General features: G+C 39.9%; 1 protein-coding gene across 5 annotated transcripts in view; it reads left to right on the forward strand.

Annotated features, from left to right (window-relative positions):
• LOC114645979 (aryl hydrocarbon receptor nuclear translocator-like protein 1) overlaps positions 1 to 22,343 on the forward strand; it is a 109,477-nt gene that overhangs the window by 78,173 nt on the left and 8,961 nt on the right. For all 5 annotated transcript variants that reach the window (XM_051922767.1, XM_051922769.1, XM_051922770.1 and 2 more), the window contains 7 exons: positions 633 to 712; positions 4,161 to 4,253; positions 8,161 to 8,278; positions 9,558 to 9,707; positions 13,193 to 13,439; positions 19,681 to 19,787; positions 20,489 to 20,639. In XM_051922767.1, coding sequence (XP_051778727.1) covers positions 633 to 712; positions 4,161 to 4,253; positions 8,161 to 8,278; positions 9,558 to 9,707; positions 13,193 to 13,439; positions 19,681 to 19,787; positions 20,489 to 20,639 — 946 coding nt within the window. The remainder of the gene's footprint in view (positions 1 to 632; positions 713 to 4,160; positions 4,254 to 8,160; positions 8,279 to 9,557; positions 9,708 to 13,192; positions 13,440 to 19,680; positions 19,788 to 20,488; positions 20,640 to 22,343) is intronic.

The raw sequence follows: 22,343 nt of genomic DNA on the forward strand, positions 1-22,343 counted from the left end.
AAGTCTGACTTTGATTACAGAGCTAAAGAGACTGAAGACAAAGACGTTAACCAGAATCTGGCCAATTATGTCTCATAAGTAATAATAATAATAATAATTCTTTACATCTTTATAGTGTTCTTCTCACTACTCAAAGTGTTCTTGACAGTAAAAAACATCGGCATGTCTTGATGTTTAAATTCACATGACTGGAAGATGTTTTACATCTTTTCCCAGCATCATTAATTCCATTTTAAAATGTTTATACTGCTGGTAATGAAAATAGCCCAGTGCCCAACACCTCTTTATACACTACAGATCCAAACGCCGTGTTCCATCTTCCCATACACAAATCATTTCACTTCTACCACAACACTTTACTCACAGAACAGTAACAGAAGACATCAAAGCGTGCCGTTTATTTTGTCTACTGACTTCTAGCACTTGGAAGCTGTCAAAGTAAGTATGGACACGTAGCCACCAGCCTCAAGTGTGTCTCCTTGGAAGTGCCTTGAAACGGCATTTCAGAAGACTTGCGGACCTAATGTTCTTATTATAAGCATAATCCATTTGGCATTCCAGACATTTAATGAAGATAATCTACAGAGTAATGTGCTTTGCATTTGGGTAAATGTGTATCTGTTCTTTCGTAGGTGCTGCAAACCCCTACACCGAAGCAAACTACAAACCAGCCTTCCTGTCAGATGATGAGCTGAAGCATCTCATACTAAGGGTACTGTCCTGCTTCTTTTTACATTTCACATTTCTTTTATTTTATTTTAAAATATGTATTCTAAAATACAGTTAGCCTCATGTTTTGTAAGAATTCATTTAGACCCTAGAAATAGTCTCTAGGCCCCCCAAATTCAAATGAACCTCCCTTCTGGTATAGCCAAATGCCTTTTTATTACACTCCATTTCCATGTACTGTATATACTCGCGTTTAAGTTCTCCCGCGGATAAGTCGAGGCTTGATTTTATCGTATAATTTACGATATTTTATAATATCAGTCATGTAAGTCAAATACGGAAAACTCACGCTATTGGTCCAAGAGATTATGATATACTAACGCCCACCTGAGAGAGTAACCATGGAGCACACAGGCTTTTTTTTATATGCATTGTGCCTACGTGACCACACAGTAATACCCAAACTATTCCGAACTGACATTTGCACTGTTTTGTGTATTTTGTATCTCACACCCTCATACACCTTTATCGTAAGAGCATCCCTTATCTACGATGGAGCGTTCGATCAGAAGAAAATATGAAGCTGGTCTTAAATTAAACGTCATTGAGGTGGTGAAAGAAATTGGTAACTTCGCTGCTGCAACAAAATTCGATGTGTCTGAGAAACTGATGTGAGACTGGAGGAGGAAAGAAGATGTAAAAAAAAAAAATCTATGTCATATTTTTGAACGGGCGTACAAGTTAGGGTCTGATTTTATAATCAATTTTTCGAGTTTCAAGACTCAACTTATATGCGAGTATATACAGTGATTTTCATTTATTCCTTCTGAAATGAATAATCCAATCAAATCTTTATCAAATTTGTGGTTGCGCAAAGTGGGAGGCTGTCCCAGCAGCACTTGGCACTGAGACTGAGAACCATTCCATCACCAGGGCCTATTCACATTCACAAAGGGGGCAATTTAGAGTCTCCTAACCCATACGTCTTTTATAATTTGAGAACACGCAAATGCCATCTGGTCATGGAAACGCCAAGTTGCAGGATCTGTGAAGCAGCAAAGAGAACTACTGAACTGATATGCCTCCCCGTCTGATTTAAAAAGAACACTACAGCAAGTATTTTTGTATTCTTTCTGTGGTCTGGCCTCTTAATTTTGAAAGCCACACCACAAAAGGACAGAATTAGGGCAAATATACCCTGAAAAATGGTTTTATATTTCTTTGAAAAGTTTAACTTTAGCCTCTAGGTGATTATTGATTTTGTCTATTTGCAAGCAACTGAAAGTACAATTATCCTCTTTTCTTATGTAAACATGACTAAATAAAAAAATCTTAAAATCATCATTTATACCCAGCAACATAACGAAAACAAATTGACTTAAAAAAAATTCTTGAAGTTGGGCATGATGGTATCATTGACCATTTCTTTGTTCTCCCCAACATTAGGTCAGAGCCCAAGTAAGCTATGGGTAAACCCCCAAATCATTATAACTTGCTATGATAACTAACAGGGTGTTACTCTGTCTATAAAATGTATTCATCCCCATTGGACGTGTTCATATTTTATTGTCATACAACATTGAATCAAAGTGATTTTAGTTTGTCTTTTTTTTTTTTTTTACATTGATCAACAGAAAAAATGAAAATGGATCACTACAAAATGATCTACATTAATTATAAATATTAAAACACAAAATAATTGATCACATAAGTATGCACCCCTTCAAGTCCGTATTTGTACCTTTGGCAGCCATGACAGGTCTCAGTCAGTTTTGCACATCTGCACACTGTCACTTCTCCCCATTCTTCCTTTTAAAGCTGCTCAAGCTCTGTCAGGTCACATGACGATTATGAGTGAACAGCCTTTTACAAGACGAGCCACAGCTGGACTGAGGTCTGGACTCTGACTTGGCCACTCCAGGGCATTCATATTGTTGTTTTGAAGCCATTCTTGTGTAGCTTTGGCTTGTGTAGCTTGGCGTCGTCTTCTTGCTGGAAAACATCTCCCAGGTCTCAGGTTTGTTGCAGAATTGCATCAGGTTTTCCTCCAGTGCTTTGGTGCATTCATTTTCTCCTCTACCCTCATGTTCCTCCCAGGTCCTGCTGCCACCACCTTGCTTCACGGTAAAGATGGTGTGTTTTTGTTAATGTGTGGTGCTTGGCTTACACTAATCTTGGCGTTTAGTCTGATGGGCAAAAACCTTAACTTTGGTCTCATCATACCGTATCTGACTTCAAATTCTCCCATGTGGCTTTTGGCAAACTCCAGCCAAGATGTCAAGAATATTTCTTTAACAGTGGCTTTCTCTTTATTACTCTCCCATAAAGCTGTGACTACTAAAGCACCCGAGCAACAGTTGCTATCTGCACAGTCTCTCCAGTCTCAGCCACTGAAGCTTGTAACTCCTTCAGAGTTCTCATTGGTCTCTTGGTGGCCTCTCTCACTAGTCTTCATCTTGTATAGTCACTCTAGACAGATTTCCAGCTCTTTGCAGGGAGCTGTTTTCACTTTCACATTAACGAGGTGTTAACAGAACAACAGTGCCAACGATGATTCAATGTTTTATAACAATAAAATGTGTGAGTCCTTTTTATGGGCTTGTGGGCCTGCCACCCAGACTTGAGTTCAATGTTTGACTGGTTTATCCTTTTGCTAGAGTTTCCATGTTCATCTGATGCTCATTTTCATTTCCTCTGTGGCCTCAGGTTTACTTGCACAGCCCACATCGTTCCCATTCGGCCAATCGGGGACTCTGAGTCGGCTCAGTGTGAATATTGATGAGTGTGTATGTTCTGTGATGGATTGTCAATACAATTAGGGCCGATTCTCCACCCTAACCTTGATAAAGAGCACACAACAAATTGAATGAATACATTTTTATAATCATTTTAGTTACATACTTGCATTTCAGAATTTATTGTCGGATAAATAATTTAATGAATGAGTTAATTGATCATTACTTTATCATCTTTACAACCAGAGAAAATCAATGAAGTGTCAGAGTCTGCACTGACCTGGTTGGACGAGTAGTGGCATTGGAAATTACAACACATCCAGTCTCCACCCCATCATCCTAACAATATGAAATGTTTTTCTGTATCATTAATGTGAAGTGTTTAACACATTCGAAGCTCTTGGTTTTTTCTATATTAAAATTTCCCTGACATGATTAGGACAACATCTTTTTCTTTGTCAAAATACTACAACTTACAATCACACCTTGAACTCCGACTGCAATATTTAGGATGAAGGAGTTCACAGTTTATAGTCATTTATGTGTTCTTTATACAAACTTGTCACGGGATTGCATCAGTTTTCCCCCACATTTGATTGAATTCTCAGCCCTGTTACAGAGTGGACACATGGGTGAATTAACACTGACTGACTGACTGACTGACTGACTGAATTTTGTTAATCTTTTGATGGCTTCACAAAGGTGCTTCTTCCTGTCCCAGTGGTGATCTTAACGTTTTTTTTTTTTTGTCATCAGGCAGCAGATGGTTTTCTTTTTGTTGTGGGCTGCGACCGAGGAAAAATCCTGTTTGTTTCAGAATCCGTCTATAAGATCCTCAACTACAGTCAGGTACGTTTAACAGGAATTCAACCTTTATACCATTTGTCTGTCTGCTTACTCCTGACATACGGATCTCTTTTGTTAGCCTTGATCACTGCTTTGACATGTGGATGAAGGACGAAGATTTTCTTTGCATTTTCTTGTTTCTGAATAAAAATACTAATGTTGTGAACTGCTTGTTCTTTGCAATTCAGTCCACAGAACACTCAGATATCTTCATCTTTTATCACAATGCCCTTTTTGGATTTTATAGGCAACAAACTACTGTTTAAGTAAATGGAAAGTGTGCTCCAGCTTTAGGAAACGTTAAAAACGGTGGATTAGCCTGAAGAAAGGCTGGAGAAAGTGCCTCCCATGTTGATATCCAGGGTTTGATCTTTGGCCAGCAGAGTCTTCATGATCTTGAAGACCTGAGCAGAGCTTATGTCTGGCCTAAGTATGTGCCCTATGCTCCCTTAAATCCTCCCAGAATAAGATAAAGATCTAGCATTTCACAATTGAAAATCATTTTATATTACAATCTTCATTCAGAAATGAACACGCACTGCTCTTACTGTAAAGATGAGTTACAATTCTAATACAAATGAGTTCATTTGACATCCTCAGTGTAGAGTTCTCAAAATACTTGCCTGCAAATAACTTTAAAAGTAGCTTTATATTTTGTGTTCCAAGTTGATATTTTGTCTGTTGTACCTATTGGGATTTGTCTCTGAAAACACAAAAAAGCTTCTTGTTCTTGAAGTCCATCTACACAATATTTGTACCTTGCCTTAATAGGATACATACTTCAGAATCCCACCTTCAACCCTCCTTTTACTAAATAATCACAGGTGAATTTTTGTTAACAGAAATATATTTTGGTATATGGTTGATGTGTGACTGTTGTCAACAGGGTAGGTTTTAAGGATTAATAGTGTGGAAACCTTACTGGGAGGTGGAAAGAGAACATTGAGGAAACTACTACAGTTGGTGTAAGTGTTCCCCACCACCTTAGAGGTACTGCTAGAAGTCTTGTCTACAGTGTGGGTCCATTTCTTTGGTTGCAACGATTAAAAAGTTTGGTTAGTCTTCAGCTTAGGTACTGCAAAAACGCATCTATTACTCGTTTCCTCTTATGTAACAAGACCTTAGCAAAAGACTTCTTTTGGTCTTCATGACACTTCTAAAACATTAGTAGATCGGTAATTCATCTCTGTGCTGTGCAGCATATTGACATTACTTGTTAATATGAAGGATGCACAGGTCTTACACTAAATATGTAATGTCAAGAGACACGTGTCTCAGTAAGGCCCCCTCAGACCACTCCAAAGTGAAGATTTGTTAGCAGGTCACACTGCAGAGATGAAGAAACACTTTACTGATGTTTTATACTGTAAGTGTTATGAAGACCCACAGAAGTGTTTGTTAAGGTCTTGTTACATAATAGTAAAAATGTAAAAGCTTAGAAGCTGAAAAAAAACATCTAAAGGGTTAGCAAAAGTTTTGTAGTAGCAAAGGATCAGGGGTGAATGAACATGGAAATGCTGAATGCATGGGTTTGTTTTAGTTAACTCGTTTCTTAAATACAGTCATATGAAAAAGTTTGGGAACCCCTCTCAGCCTGCATAATCATTTACTCTACTTTCAACAAAAAAGATAACAGTGGTAAGTCTTTCATTTCCTTGGAACATCTGAGTACTGCGGTGTTCTCCGAGCAAAGATTTTTAGTGAAACAGTATTTAGTTGTATGAAATTAAATCAAATGTGAAAAACTAGCTGATTTGAATACATGTAACTGCTCAATACTGATAACTTGCAACACCAAATTGGTTGGATTAGCTCGTTGAGCCTTGAACTTCATAGACAGGTTTGTCCAATCATGTGAAAAGGTATTTAAGGTGGTCAGTTGCAAGTTGTGCTTCCTTTTGACACTCCTTGGAAGAGTGACAGCATGGGATCCTCAAAGCAACTCTCAAAAGATCTGAAAACAAAGATTGTTCAGTCTCATGGTTTAGGGGAAGGCTACAGAAAGCTATCTCAGAGATTTAAACTGTCAGTTTCAACTGTAAGGAATGTAATCAGGAAATGGAAGGCCACAGGCACAGTTGCTGTTAAACCCAGCAGGTCTGGCAGGCCAAGAAAAATACAGGAGCGGCATATGCACAGGATTGTGAGAATGGTTACAGACAACCCACAGATCACCTCCAAAGACCTGCAAGAACATCTTGCTGCAGATGGTGTATCTGTACATCGTTCTACAATTCAGCACAATTTGCACAAAGAACATCTGTATGGCAGGGTGATGAGAAAGAAGCCCTTTCTGCACTCACGCCACAAACAGAGTCACTGGTTGTATCCAAATGCTCATTTAGACAAGCCAGATTCATTTTGGAACAAAGTGCTTTGGACTGATGAATTATTTGGTCATAACAAAAAGCGCTTTGCATAGCGGAAGAAGAACACCGCATTCCAAGAAAAACACCTGCTACCTACTGTCAAATTTGGTGAAGGTTCCATCATGCTGTGGGGCTGTGTGGCTAATTCAGGGACTGAGGCCCTTGTTAAAGTCGAGGGTCGGATGAATTCAACCCAATATCAACAAATTCTTCAGGATAATGTTCAAGCATCAGTCACAAAGTTGAAGTTATGCAGGGGTTGGATATTCCAACAAGACAATGACCCAAAACACGAAATCTACAAAGGCATTCATGCAGAGGGAGAAGTACAATGTTCTGGAATGGCCGTCACAGTCCCCTTACTTGAATATCAGCGAACATCTATGGGATGATTTGAAGCAGGGTGTCCATCCTCGGCAGCCATCAAATTGAACTGAACTGGAGAGATTTTGTGTGGAAGAATGGTCAAAAATACCTCCATCCAGAATCCAGACACTCATCAATGGCTATAGGAGGCGTCTAGAAGCTGTTATATTTGCAAAAGGAGACTCAACTAAGTATTGATGTAATATCTCTGTTGGGGTGCCCACATTTATGCACCTGTCTAATTTTGTTATGATGCATATTGCATATTTTCTGTTAATCCAATAAACTTAATGTCACTGCTGAAATACTACTGTTTCCATAAGGCATGTCATATATTAAAAGGAAGTTGCTACTTTGAAAGCTCAGCCAATGAGAAACAAAAATACAAAGAATTAAGAGGGGTTCCCAAACTTTTTCATATGACTGTATCGGGTGGAAGGTGAGAACAGTGACACAAGACTGGAAGGTTTAAAATAGAGACCAGTTGGCATGCTTCAGTTACTAAAGGATCACATCCCTCAGCCTTCCTGTCAAGACGTCTATGCTGGAGTACTGGAACAGAGAATCTACTTCACCCTAGCCATAAAACAGAGACCAAGGGCCTCATTTATAAAGACTGTGTGGATTTGACTGTGAAAATATGAGCACACCTTAAAAAAAACAAAAAAATCTGATTTATAAAACCTGGTGTATGCACTTTTCTATGTAGTTCACAGTTTAGAAAACTGAATCCACTGGTAAATTTGTGTACGTGATAGCAAGTCAATTAAAATAAAGGCAAATGAGTTAATTAGCAGTAAAAACTGGCCATTACTTAAGAAAAGGGGTAGAATGAATACCTACAGCCAGTGTAGCACTCCAGGACCGGAGTTGGAGACCCCAATAAAGGCTGAGTGAGTCAGAATTTGATCCTAGGACTCTGGAGCTGTGAGAAAGCAGTGCTAACCCAATATTACATGTCTTAGAAAAGAATTGGAAACATCAAATCAACATTAATGAGCCTGGATTTGGCAGAGCAATGGTGGGTTGACATTTGCTTTACAGTTTGGTGATTATACTGAATTTAAACTAAAGTTTAAATGCTAATCTAAAATCTTTTATCTTCCTTGCATTTAATGAGAATGTCCTATATATTCTATATTTTAATATTCATTTTTCTTTTCTGTTTTGTACAGAATGATCTCATTGGTCAAAGTCTGTTTGACTATTTGCACCCGAAAGATATTGCCAAAGTGAAGGAACAACTGTCCTCCTCAGACACAGCTCCGCGGGAAAGACTTATTGATGCCAAAAGTACAGTATTTCTTTAAAGTTTTTATTTTTGTTTTAATTGAGCTGATTTTCATTGTGAATAGGATTGAATGTGGGCAACAAAACAGAACAAAAGAAAAATAAAAGACATTAGTGTTAGCAGTGCCCAAGTGGTTGGATGGAAAAGAAGAACGAATGAACATTCATTCGTCATTTTGTCCCCATTGTGAAATTTGGCTTTTAACAGAAGCTCTTTAAATATATAAATAGCTAGATAAATTAATAAAAACACATACTGTACACACACACACTATGTGGTCTGAACACATTATATATCACCTTTCCCATACTCAAAGAGCTTAAAACGAAGGAAATGTAAAAAGAATGAAAACTTCTGCCTTGGCTGTCACAGTCACAGTGAGGCGTTATGCAGACATATTGGACAGAGGAGCAGAGGAGAGATGCTGGGTATATTGGGAGAAGGATGCTAAGGGTAGAGCTGCCAGGTAAGAGGAAATGAGGAAGGCCTAAGAGAAGGTTTATGGATGTGGTGAGAGAGGACATGCAGGTGATGGGTGTAACAGAGCAAGATGCAGAATACAGAAAGATATGGAAGAAGATGATCCGCTGTGGCAACCCCTAACGGGAGCAGCCGAAAGAAGAAGAAAAAGATTGCTGTTGGTATAAAGGAGTCCCCTGCAGTTTTTCTTGACCCATTTCCGCTGATGGATTTGTTGGCTGAAAGTCCTCAGTGTGTTAGACAGAGGATGTGCAGCATTGTTCATAATGGCACTCAGTTTTGTTTTAATTTTCTCCTTATCTATGACCTCCAGGGGGTCCACAGTCCGTCCTATAACTGAGCTTGTCCTTTCTTATTAGCTTTTGTAGGCATCTCTCTAAGTGATGCTATCAGCCCACCATGCCGCAGTGTAGAAGATCACATTGGCCATCACGGAGTTGTAGAAGATGTGAAGGAGGTCATTGCACACATTAATGTACTGTACGTTAGTTATACTGTTAGGCACAGGATGGCACAGTGGCACACATCATTCACACCCTGGTTTCATCCCTGGCTCAGTGCATCCTGAGTGGCACTTCAGTGGGGGTGCCCATGCAGTGTTGTAATGCCATCCAAGAACAAGCAGTCAGATGGAGTGACAATTTCTAATTGCTCTGTGACTGCACTGAGCAGCAGGCAGGATGCCCATTACTGCTGGGTTGACACAAGTCCTGCCATTAGTAGTTAAGTGGTGGACATCAGACATGGCATCATCTCATTTGCTTCTGTTCCTCCTTTCTTGCCTTCCTGTGTTGTTTGTAGCTGGTCTGCCGGTGAAGACTGATATCACTCCTGGACCTTCCAGACTGTGCTCAGGAGCGCGGCGTTCCTTCTTCTGCAGAATGAAATGCAATAGACCTTCTGTAAAAATGGAAGAAAAAGACTTTTCATCAACGTGTTCAAAAAAAAAAGGTAATCCCTCACTTTAGTCTGCTTCTGTTTACTGGAAGATGGATTAGTAGGGTGAAACCACGCTTGGCAAATTTTGAGTAATACTTTTCTGAAAAAACATCAACATTTTGGTGGAATCACCAACTTTATGCTAAGCTGTAAAGGTGTTGATCTCAGGTACAATCCACATTAGAAGCATACCCTGAAGAATTAGGTGTATTTGAACATAATAATAATAAAAACAACATTTTATTTATACAGTGCCTTTCCCAGGCTCAAGGTGCTTATCAACAGAACCAAAGGAATGGCTGCTTCCTCTGTCCCTTAAAATCGTATCAAGTGCGTCTTTCTGATGTTAGTTACTTCTTTACATTGTACGTAATCACTAAAGCCCCTGCGCCCTGATAGAAATGCGCCCATAAAATGCCACATGTGTTGTAAATTTAAGCAAAATGTATATTGCTGTGCAGCCCATTTTAACTCCTGTATTTCTATTACCGTGCCATGCCAATAGTAAATCAAAGAATCAGTGGGCCTTTTATGACCTCTGCAGATTGGATTCTCTGTGACCCCCACTTTCTTGTCCGTGCAGTGGATGACACACTGGCACTGTGACTAACACCGATGCCTCCCAGATCCACATGCTGGCTTTGAATCTGGTCATTGCCCATGTGGAGTCTGTGTGTAATCGGTGTGCCATTGTGTTTTTTTTTCTCCAGGTACTCTAATGCCCCCCAAGAGAGGGGGTTAAGTTGACTGGCAAGCTCAAATTAGCCCTGTGTGTGTTAATGTGGGCATGCGAGTTACCATCCTGGCATCTTTTCTGCCCTGTGTGTGTGCCCAGTAGTGTCAGGATTGGTTCCAGCCCCTTAAAAGTGTATGCCTGTCAGTCTCGGCAGCACTGATTTGCTGCCAACAGCACAACGTTTGTATGCCTTTGTGGTGTTCTGCTGTTCACAATGGCAGTGTCTTCACTTTTAGTCTCTTTAGGCCATTTAAAAAAACAGCGCAAATCATCGAGGGGAAAAAAAACCCTGCAAATTTAAGAAGAGAAAGGTATGATGGTGACGCAACAGTCGAAAACTATTTAGTTAAAAAGTAATATGAAGAAACAAATACAATTTTAAGAAGAATAATAACATGAAATTTGAATCTGTACATGTACCAAAAACTGGTTTAAAATTCTGCGTTGATTTAGCTATGGATGCCTCTAAACCAAGGCTGTTCAGCTCAGTCAAAGGTTTTTATGGTAACCACTCATTTAATCAGAGGCGACTTCTTTAATGGGACTGGTTCTGTTGTTAATTTGTCTGATGGTTTTAATGGTTTTAGCCTATGATCTGTACAGTGGCTCTAAAAACTATTCACTCCCTGGAAGCCATACAGCATTTGTCTTTTTTGACACTGATCAACAGAACAAGATTCTTTAATGTCATAGTGAAAATGTGAACCAAATCGATTACAAAAATAACTCCGTAATTTAGGTAGTAGGCAGTGTGGTGTAGTAGTTTAGGCTTTGTACTTCAAACCCTGAGGTTGAGGGTTCAAATCCCGCTACTGACACTGTGACCCTGAGCGAGTCACTTGACCTACTTGTGCTCAAATTGGAAAAGCAAAAGAAATGTAACCAATTATATCATAAATGTTGTAAGGTGTCAGCCAAATAAGTAAGTATAATTCTTGATCACACGAGGATTCACTCCCTTCATATCAGTATTTAGCAGATGCCTTGAGTCTGTGACAGATGTCTATCAGCTTTGCACATCTGGACACTGCCCTTTCTCCCCATTCTTACTTGCCCTAACCCTAACCCACACAAGCTCTGTCAGGACTCGTGAGTGATCAGCCTTTTTCAAGTTCAGCCACAAATACTCAGTTGGACTGACACTAGGACTCTGACTCAGAAACTCCAGGACATTAACACTGTTTTCAGACCATTCCTGTGCAGCCTTGGCTTCATGTTTGGGGTTGTTGTCTTTTTTTCTTCTAGGGTTTTACAGACTGCATCAGCATTTAGCATTTCTTTCAGGACTTTGCTGCATTCATTTTCCCTTCTGCCCTCACAAATGTGCCAGGGCCTGCTGCAGAGAAGCATCTCTACAAAAATGATGTTACCACCACCATGCTACACAGTGGGGATGTTGTGTTTTTGATAATGTGCAGCGTCATTTAGCCTAAAGCATAAAGCTCAATTTTGGTCTCATCAGACCATAAAACTTTCATCCAGCGGATTTCAGATTCTCCCATGGGCCTCCTGACAAATTCTCTGCTCTCCCATAAAGCTACAACTGGTGAAGCACCAGGGCAATTGTTTTTGTCTGTATAGTCCCTCCAATCTCAGCCACTGTAGCCGGTAACTCCTTCAGAGCTCTCATATGTCTCTTGGTGGCCTCCCTCACGAATCTTCTTCTTTGCATGATCACTCAATTTTCATGGATGACCTTCTCTTAGCGGATTTAGAACTGTGCCACATTCCTTTAATTCCCTAATGCTTGATTTAACTGAACCCCAGGGGATATTCAGCGACTTGGATATGTTCTTCTGTCCATCGTTTGACTTGTGCTTTTCAAACACTCTCTTCTATTCTATTCTATTCTATTCTATTCTTTTATCTTCATTGCGTAGGTTAGGCCACCATACTGACTCGCCACAAGTTGGACCTTCATACTACAGTCAGTTGATACCCCAGATAGATGGTCCAAATTGAACTAATTCTGTGACTCCTCAAACCAGTTGGCTGCACCAGTGAGGATTTAGGGGTGTCGTAATAATGGGTGTGAATACTTATCAGTTACTCGGTTATTTCATATTTGTAAATAGTCTTGTTCACTGTTTTCACTTTGACATTAAACTCCTTTTCTGCTTATCGGTGTCAAAATAGTGAAGTTTAATCCACTTTGATTCAGTTGTGTTTAACGATAAAATGCGTCTGATTCCATGGGGTGAATTATTTTTATACGCACTGTAAAGGCAGAAATATATGAAACGCAGTCTACGATGTGTGACCCTCCTTGTAATCCTGATCTGAATAAGCACACAGTGCTTATAGAGACTCAGTTGACAGATGGGGGTGCATTCTCTCCTTAGTTCTGTTATTTTACTATTTTTAAATTACAGTCTATATGTGTCTTAAAAGCTCAGGTGATAATGACAATAAATATAAGACTTGCTGCTTGCTACTGTATCAGTTTACCTCTCTGTGCTCTCAATTCCAGTAAATTACAGCTCTGTTAATTAATGCCATTGAGTATAATTCACATTTAACTAAATTTTATAGAAATGCATCAAAACTGTAACCTCAATTAGAATTTCAGAAGTTAAACTAGAGCACAAGTCTACCAAGATGCACAAGTGAGCCTCTGAGTAATAAAAACCTGCAGGGACGGAGCTGAGTGGCTGGGCTCTAGAGCTTCACCCTACATGGATATGTCATTTAAAATCCATTATAAATGAACTGAAAAGAAAAGGTCTTTAACACTCTTGATTTCTCTCCTTTGTTACTGCAGCAGACCGCAAGAGCTTCTGCACAATTCATAGCACAGGATATTTAAAAAGCTGGCCACCTACCAAAATGGGATTAGATGAAGATAATGAACCAGACAATGAAGGCTGTAACCTTAGCTGTCTTGTAGCAATTGGACGTTTGCACCCTCATATAGTACCGCAACCGATGAATGGTGACATCCGTGTAAAGCCTACAGAATTTGTCTCACGCCACGCAATAGACGGGAAATTTGTGTTCGTAGATCAAAGGTAAGAGTGTTTCCTCCTTTCCTCTGCCATACCAGAAGGTCAGCCGGTTAACCGTGCAATTGTGAGAAATCAAAAACCATTACCTCAGGCCTCCACCAGAAGAATTAACAAGTATTTAATGTTAGAAGAGAGGATTAGCGTGCTTCCCTAATGTGATTCTGCTTTTCACCTTTTGTGACCTAAATAGCTCAGACAGACTTACATGCAAATTAGTCTGACAGCTTCAAGTTTTCAGGCAAACTGCTACTAATTTTACGATTGGTGTCAAAGCTCCAGTCGACTTGCATATGTGAGAATGGTGGCCGGTAAACACAGTGTATGAGAGTTGGCTTGGGGGGACTCCCATCTGCACTTACGCAAACTGAACATCATAAAAATGTACTTGAACTGAAGGGCTATGTTATTATTTTTTAATTTCAGGTTTCTGTTACCAATTCCAGTATATACTGTAGTTGCATATATCACCATGATGGCATTGCAGCAGTAAGTGCTGCTGGCTAACGACGCTTGGACTTGTGGTCGTTCCCTGGCCAGGACGCCTTCTGCACTGAGCTGTGGTGTTCATCCAGTGGGTTTCTACTGAATAGTTTATGCTGAATTAACACTTAGAGATACTTCGAAATGCATTTTAAAATATCTGAAAGTGAATTTACGATATCTTGAAATAAATTACACCTATCTCTGAAAATATGTTGTGACCACTAGGGGGCGTTGCAGCAACCCAAACCTCAGACACAACCACCACAACACAAGTCCTGATACAACAAAAAGGTTTATTTTTACAAATACCTTACAAAAAAATGGCTTCTTTAATAAACACAAGTGCAATTCTTCTCCTTCTTTCCTTGCGCTCCTCCAGGCAAGCTTTGTCCTTCTTCCACATGACTCCAACTTGCCTGGATGGGGTCAAGTGGCTTCTTTTATGTTGGACCTGAGAGTACTTCCAGTGCTAGGGCATAGCCCGATGGTATCACTTCAGAGTCAAATGGAAGTCCTAAAAAGTAGGGATGATGGATCCCTGCAACAACACCTGGCAGCACCCATAGAACTCAACATGGCTGCCCTATGGGATTGCCTTGCGGGTGTCCACAGAGTTAATGTCACCCAGGGAGGCTGTCACCCAGCATATTGTGGGATCATGTAGTCCGGCCAGGTTCTCCTCCTGTCCTACCATGATACTGGCCTCCTGTCTGGGACAGGAATCGCACTTCATCCCAGTCAGGGTGCCAGTCTATTCCCTAGGGCACTTACAACATCTATTTTAAGATATCTAATACATTTTTAAATATCTCAACTAGATTTCAAGATATCTTGGATTGATACCCTGTTCATTTTCAGAAATCTCAAATCCATTTCATGATATCCGTAAAATAAGTCTGGTGATATTTTGAGATATCTGATGTGCAGCTCAAGAGGACTCCTGCAAAATGGGGCTTCCTGTCTATTTTAAGATATCTTGAAGAGAATTTGAGATATCTCAAAATGAGCAAGATATCTCAAAGTGCAGTACCTACAGACTTATTTAAAAATATCTGAAAATGTAAGTGAGATATCCTAAAATGTATGGAAGATATCTTCATGTTGACTCACTTTTCAGAGATCTAAAATACGTTGTTAGATATCTCAAATACATTTCAAAGGGGTTTCTGCTCCATTTCTGATGTCTAAAAATGTATTTCAAGATATGTTAAATTTTATTCCAGTACTAGCCAAAGCACCTAAAACACCCAGGTAAATTTGAAGATTGGATTAAGGAAAGAAAGAAAGTAAAGATTTCTACGTTTTTTAAATGGTGACCTTCTTGTTATTGCTAGCTGTGCCATCAGTCTTTCACACTGCCTCTCTATCAACGTCTCTGCTCTCGTGAGTCGAGAAGTTGTTTTTTTGGGTCCAATTTAATTCCACCTTGCTGGGTTGTAACCATGAATGCGGTCATGTCTGACTCATATTTTTAGTTCAAGGTGGACAGTTCATAGTGCTTAAATTATGAAGACAAGCGACAAAGCAGGAGTTAAAAACAATAAACTTTTGATTCTGCACTCAGTCAAGTGCCTCACTCAACACCCCCTGCAAAAACACATTGATACGCCTTTTTATATTACAATAGCTATAAGCAGCATGCGCCATTGTCAGGGTAAGTAATGTTCAGCTCTTATTATTTTGTGTGCTAGTTTGACGTCAGTCTGTTCGAATGTCCCACTTGCAAATGGTAGCACACCAATAATATCCAACTGCAGAGCCGCAGAGCCATACATCAGTGGGGTTTTTGACCGCAGTTTTTTGGCAGAAGTAAGATTAGGGAAACTTAAAGTTAGGGGTTTGTATGGTTAGCATGTAGTATAGGCGTGAGGTAATATCATTTGTGACAGCTGATTTTCACTTATTGATTATATATTGATTATTTTGAATGACTTCTGTTCTTGTTAACTGTTGTTTTTTGCCTTTAGCACTCTTTGGCAGCATTTTAATGAAAGCCTCTTGATCTGTGACCCAGTCCTGCTGCTACTTTAGCACAAGGATAGGTATTGATAAGAGAACAGTATAATCAGAATCCTGACTCCAATGGTCCTTTATCAGTGGAATGAAACTAATCATGTACTTGTGTAATTAATGCTGTATTTAAACAGAGCAATCAACTGCTGTAATTCAGTCATCTCTTTCATGGCACTGTGGTGACTTGACACGCGTGTCAAATAAAGGTATTATTCTTCATGATTTAACTTTGTCACACCTTTGCCGTGAAACTGCTGCTCATTATATTTAGTGAATTCTCCCAAGACACTGCAGTGAATTGTGGCTCTGCAGCTGTATAGTTGGATGCCCCTGGTCAACATTTTAGGTTCCGAAGTATTCTATCTTGTCCATATGGTCCTAGATAGCAGCTATGCCAGATATGGTCCAGATTGGTCAAAGGGTGTAGGATTGCATAGGGAACATAAAGGTGGACAGACATTCTATTTTATATGAATATGAAGCACATTTTAATATATCTTTAAAACTACAGTACATGAACTTTTTTCCAAGATATCTGAATTTCAGATATCACAAATATGTTTCCTGATATTTCCCAGTAGCTTCCTGCTCAATTCAGGATATCTCAAATACATTTTAACATACCTTAAGCTAAAATAGAAGTCCTACTGAAGGAATAGGAAATTGATGATTTAGAGATATCCCAAAATGCATTGCAGGTAACTGAAAATGCATGTAAGGTCAATTTGAACCACCTGAAAATATATTTAAGATATGTTGAAATGCACACGCAGTTATTCTGAGATACCTCCAAAATGTATTAAAATGTAGAGGAACCAATCTGGAAATGAAAAATGAACGGCATTGTAAGGTATCTGAAGCTCATTTTGAGTTACTGTATCTCTAAATGTTAATTGAGCTTGCTGCTCTGTTGACCGTTAACTTCGAAGAAACCGAGTGTGAACAGCTCAGTGGAGGGACAGTCACAGGAGTCGTGAGCATCCCTGAGGCTGTCCTCATGTATGCAGTCTGATGTCGCATTGAACATTCTCATTGTAATGCATTATGGGAAGCACGCAAGTAGAAATTTCATGACAATGAACCTGAACAACAAAAGAGTTGGGGTGTATGGATGAAGAAAATGAATGGCTGTGTGTGTTGAAATTAGATGCTCCACTGGCTGTAGAGTGTGTATTCTACTCACATACTCCAAGTCGGTGATTTCAAATGCAAGCCTCTTTTGCACGTTTTATGCTCTGAACTGTTTTCTTCCATTAGTTTAATATTTTTTGTTTTGGAATAAATGTATTTTGAAGTTAGGCTGTGTGATTCATATAACCAGCATTGGCTATGCATGCCTTTCAGAGTCTGCTACTGTCTTTCACTTATAGTTGAAGTCAGAAGTTTACATACACTTAGGGTGAATTCTTTAAAACTCACTTAATAACAGATCCACAGATTTTATACTTACAGACTATAAATTTGGCTTATCTTACATTTACTTTGTGGAGGGCAAAAGTCATTTTTTTCAACAATGTTCACAGACAGATTCTTGAACTTTTATTGACTATATCTCAGTTCCAGTGGGTCACAAGTTTACATCCACTTTGTTAACTATACCTTTAAACAGCTTGGAAAATTCCAGAAAATGATGTCAATCAAGGCTTTAGGCAATTAGACAATTTGATTCTGATGGAAATTAGCTTAATCAGAGTCAACATATATGATGTATGTTAAGGCCTACCATCAAACTCGTGGCATCTTTGTTTGACATAATGGGAAAATCAAAAAAAATTGTGGACCTCCACCTCCTGGTTCATCATTGGGAAAAATTTCCAAACACCTCAAGGTCCCATGTTTATCTGCACAAACATTAATACGCGAGTATAAACGGCACTGGACCACACAGTCGTCATACCGTTCAGGAAGGAGACACATCCTGTCTCACAGAGAAGTATGTACCGGTACTTTGGTAGGAAAAGTACAACTCAATTCCAGAACAGCAGCAAAGGACCTTGTTAAGATGCTGGAGGAAACAGGTAGCCAAGTATCCGTATGCACAGTAAAACTAGTCCTATATCCATACAACCAGAAAGGAAGCTTAGCAAGGAAGAGGCCACTTCTCCCAGTTGCCATAAAAAAGCCAGACTGTGGTTTGCTTTGGCACATGGGGACAAAGATCATACCTTGCGGAGAAATTGTCCTCTGGGGGGTATTTTTTGTATGTGGATTACTTGTTTAGCCGGATGTAATTGTTGACGATTTGGCCTGATCCTGGGTCTGTCGGTTTTTCGAAACTCTTGCTGGATGTGTTGTCATAACAACACATCCAAATCCTCAAACCTGCTCGGAGCTGGGGGGTATTTTTCGTACGTCGCTTAAATCATCCGAGATCAGATTCCTCATCTTGGATGAGTTAATGCCAGTGAAACTCATCCGGGATAAGTTGGTTTTTCAAACGCAGCCGTGTAGTAGATTAGTCGAGCGGGATCTAATCATACGAGATGAATGCGTGCGCTCGCGCTGAGTGAAAAGCCCATATATATACTGAGTCTAGAAAACATGATCAGCAAGTCTTTGATAGGCTGTAACAAAATGACGAAAGAACGGGCGCATTTTTTTTTTCACACAAGCGGAGCAGGACCTTTTATTCGAAAGACATGAAGAATTTCAAGATTTAATATGCACAAGGGGTAACACTGCAAAAGCAGCCTAAACCAGAAAAGACGGCTGGCAAAAAGTGGCCGACAAATTAAATGCTAAGTGGTGTGCATTGTACTTACTGAATGCAGCGTTTCATTTCCTATGTGTCAGATTAATTATTATTTAATATGTTATAATTCCAGATTAAACGTGAGCACAAGGAGAACATGGGAACAGGTTAAAGTGAAGTACAATAATATACTTCAAACTGGTAAATATTGCTTTATAACTATTTAAAGAATTGTTGACATAAAGAATCATATATAATATAAAAAACATTAATTCTAAAGCTAATAAGAAGGCAGACAAGCAAAAAACAGGTGGAGGTTCATGCGGTCCAGAACTAACCCCTGCAGAAGAGTTGGCTCTCCAGCAAAATGCCCATCGCCCTGTTTCTGAGGGCATTCCAGGGGGAAGCTCCTCCTCAGAACCAGTGGCAGGATGCAGTGGTCACTTCATTTCAGGTAAAGGATGGTCATTGCATATATTTGTCATCAATGTGTGCCATAGGTATGTTCCATATAGCCTTCTTTTTTTTGTTGGGTCAGTTGCAGGGAATGTCATATCCCTTGAACCTGTGTCTGACCAACAAGATATACTCCATCTGGGAACATTGCTGGAAAGAATTACATTTTCCCTGCACAAAACAGAGGTCTTAAACAGCTGGCCAAATTTATAATTTATTAGTATAAGACCTATGGAGTGGTTATAAAGTGAGCTTTAAAGAAGTGCACAAAAAATTTGACTTCAACTGTATTGTCTTCATTTGCTATTTAATTTAAAAAGGAAAGAGTAGCATGATGTGCAGTGGGGGGAGTTCTCTGGCTGCTATCCCCCAGTTCAGGTGTCCCGGGTCCAAAGCAAACATTGTGCCCACTCCTCTAGGGTGAAGTGGTTAAGCACTGCCACGTGTACTTTTTAGTTTGTTCTCTTCTGTGTTGGACTACCTTGGGAGGCTCCAACCTCAACCCTGAATTAGATCAAATGGAGTTGGATGTGTGGCTGGATGGTTGAAGGAGTTTAAAAGCAAAGCTGGTTTCATCTGTTCTATTCCTGTTTTTCTTAGGGCTACAGCAATCCTTGCATATTTACCCCAAGAGCTGCTTGGCACATCGTTTTATGAATACTTCTATCAAGATGATATCGGGCACCTTGCAGAATGTCACAGACAAGGTAATGGAAACCTCACACCAAATCTTGGAATCAAGTTTAAACCTACAAGTGAGTAGTCAGTCAGGAGAAGGGCTCGACATACTGCATTTATTAGTGGTGAAGATTCACCGTATGGTAGTGCAAGTCATTCTGGGTAAGTTGAGTTTGATTGTTAGAAATTAGTCATTTTAGTTCAGTTTAGCTGTCTGTCCATGGATTAGAAAGCCCAGTGCAGGGAGAGGCCACCCTTGAAGATAGGAGTTTCATGCCCATGAGACACTTTTCTTACTTATAAAGTGGCAAATTAGGCTGCTGCTGCTGTTGACGGAGGACATTTCTGCATATGAGAGACATAACGGTGCTGATAGATAACAGTGCAGATACTGGGAGCACCCTTTGGTTAATCAGATCTTCAGCTAGCAGTGGTTCCGATAAGCTCAGGCCATTTCACACTCAGCTTTGTAAGACGCTTGTCTTGCTTTGGTTTCCCCGCTGGACGCCAGATGATCTCCTCTCTGAACTGCATTGGTTCTTTGAGAGCAGCTGTGCTGCTTTCACCATAAAAAAAGAAAAAGAGAGCCTGCTGCTTCTCCATGTCTTACTGCAGGATCAGGACAGCCTGAGGTACTGCTGAGGGCTGAAGTGAGCAAGAGAGAAAATGAGCTGGCGAATATTTGAATGGAAGTCTTGAAATTCTGTTTTTCTTTTTTTTTTATCTTCAGTTTTACAGACACGGGAGAAGATCACAACAAACTGTTACAAGTTCAAAATAAAAGATGGGTCTTTCATCACACTGAGGAGTCGTTGGTTTAGCTTCATGAACCCCTGGACCAAAGAAGTCGAGTACATCGTGTCGACCAACACCGTAGTTTCGTAAGTGTTGGCAGCCAATAAAGAACTCCTGAGTGGTGCACGTCAGCTCCTAATTATGTTTTGCATGTCAGTTTTTTAACTTTAGTAATTTACTAGCTGAATACCCGTGCTTCGCTACGGGATAGCAACAGGAAAAATCTGTTCTAAAATATACATTGGTTGCGGGTCTGGGCATTTCAGAGAGGTACTGAGGCTTGGTGCGGTAGGGGTTGCCGGTCCACGTTATGGTGTACGGTTTGTACGCTGTAGTGGTTTGTGAGTTTCTGGGGGACAGATTGACAACCCTTAACATTTTATTTCTATGGATAAGGAGCCCTTAAAATGGTGAAAACAGCTGTTTAAGACTAAAATAAGTAGCCCAGGGTGGAGAATCCTAACAAGTGAGACACTAAAATGATGCATTGAGTGCTTCTACTGCAATCATTGACTTCTCAATCAGGTTGGAACACAAACCTGCAGTCCTCCAGCGCGGACATTGTAGACCCCACCAAGTGTGTGTGCACTAAGAAACAGACGCATGCAGGACATTTCAAGTGTTCCACAGCGCAAGTCGCAGACATTTCCTCTCCATTTGCAGCATAGAAAAGTGTTATAGAATTGTTTTGGGCAACTTGCATTTATTTTCTTCAAATTTGAACTTGTAACATCTAAATAATGATGAGTGTGACATGGAAATAGTAATGCAATGTAATAAATATAAAATTTTCAAGACATCAGATTTATCTGCAGTTTCATTAAGATGTTCTTCTGTTGTAAGTTATACAGCAAAACGTCTAAGTAAAAATAATATTCTAATAGCTATTCATAAAGCATTTCAAAGAGACAAACATTACACATTAATACAATTAAAAAGCCCCATTTGATGACGATGGCGTGTGTTTGGTGTGGTGCATTAGTAGTCGCTCCCTAAAGCACATCAACAGCTTGGCCAGGCTTTACTCTTTAATGGATAAGGCCTTTCACATAGCATGTAATCACAAAGCCTAAAGCAATAATAAAAAGCCATACAAAATTGAAAAAACCTAAAAGAAAAACATGAGAGTACTGTATACAGACGGAGCCAGACAGTAAAAGTGAGTTATTAGCAAATTAGACAAAAAGAAAAATGACAAACTAAACTCGACTAAATTAGTCAAGTGCTGATTTATGGCCGGCCGATTTCAGTCGAGTTGTACTTACGGCCAAGTGCTATAGGAAAACAATAGGAGAATAGTTGCCAAAACAAGTCACAGTAATAATCTTTTATTATTATTATTATTATTTCACAGGGTCTTGTATGTTTTCTGACCCTTGGGAGTGTCTTCTAAGGTTTCTGCTCCATGTGGCTAATTCTTATGTGTTTGGCCCACACTGCTTTCCTCCCCCCAGTGTTTCTCAATCTTTACAATCCTTCACGCCAGTTGTACCTTTTTAAATTCATCGATGACCCCATAGCAGTAATTGCAAACTGCCCCTTTGGTAAAACGAGCAGGATCAGGGCTCCCTCCTGGTGAAACAAGCTCACGCAGAAATGGGGACTCTGCCAATTGCTTTGGCGACCCTCTGATGAACCAATGACAGCAACCCGGCTCATGATCCAGTGGTTGAGAAACACTGGCGTATGCAACCCACTCGCAAAACAGCGACTTCAGATCCATGGTGGAGGAACGCTGCCTTAAGAGGGACCCGGCGTGGTGCAGATAGCGGTTTGTGCTGCGCCATACC

Source organism: Erpetoichthys calabaricus, chromosome 2 (assembly GCF_900747795.2).
Source record: "Erpetoichthys calabaricus chromosome 2, fErpCal1.3, whole genome shotgun sequence".
In the NCBI taxonomy this organism is placed as follows: domain Eukaryota; kingdom Metazoa; phylum Chordata; class Cladistia; order Polypteriformes; family Polypteridae; genus Erpetoichthys; species Erpetoichthys calabaricus.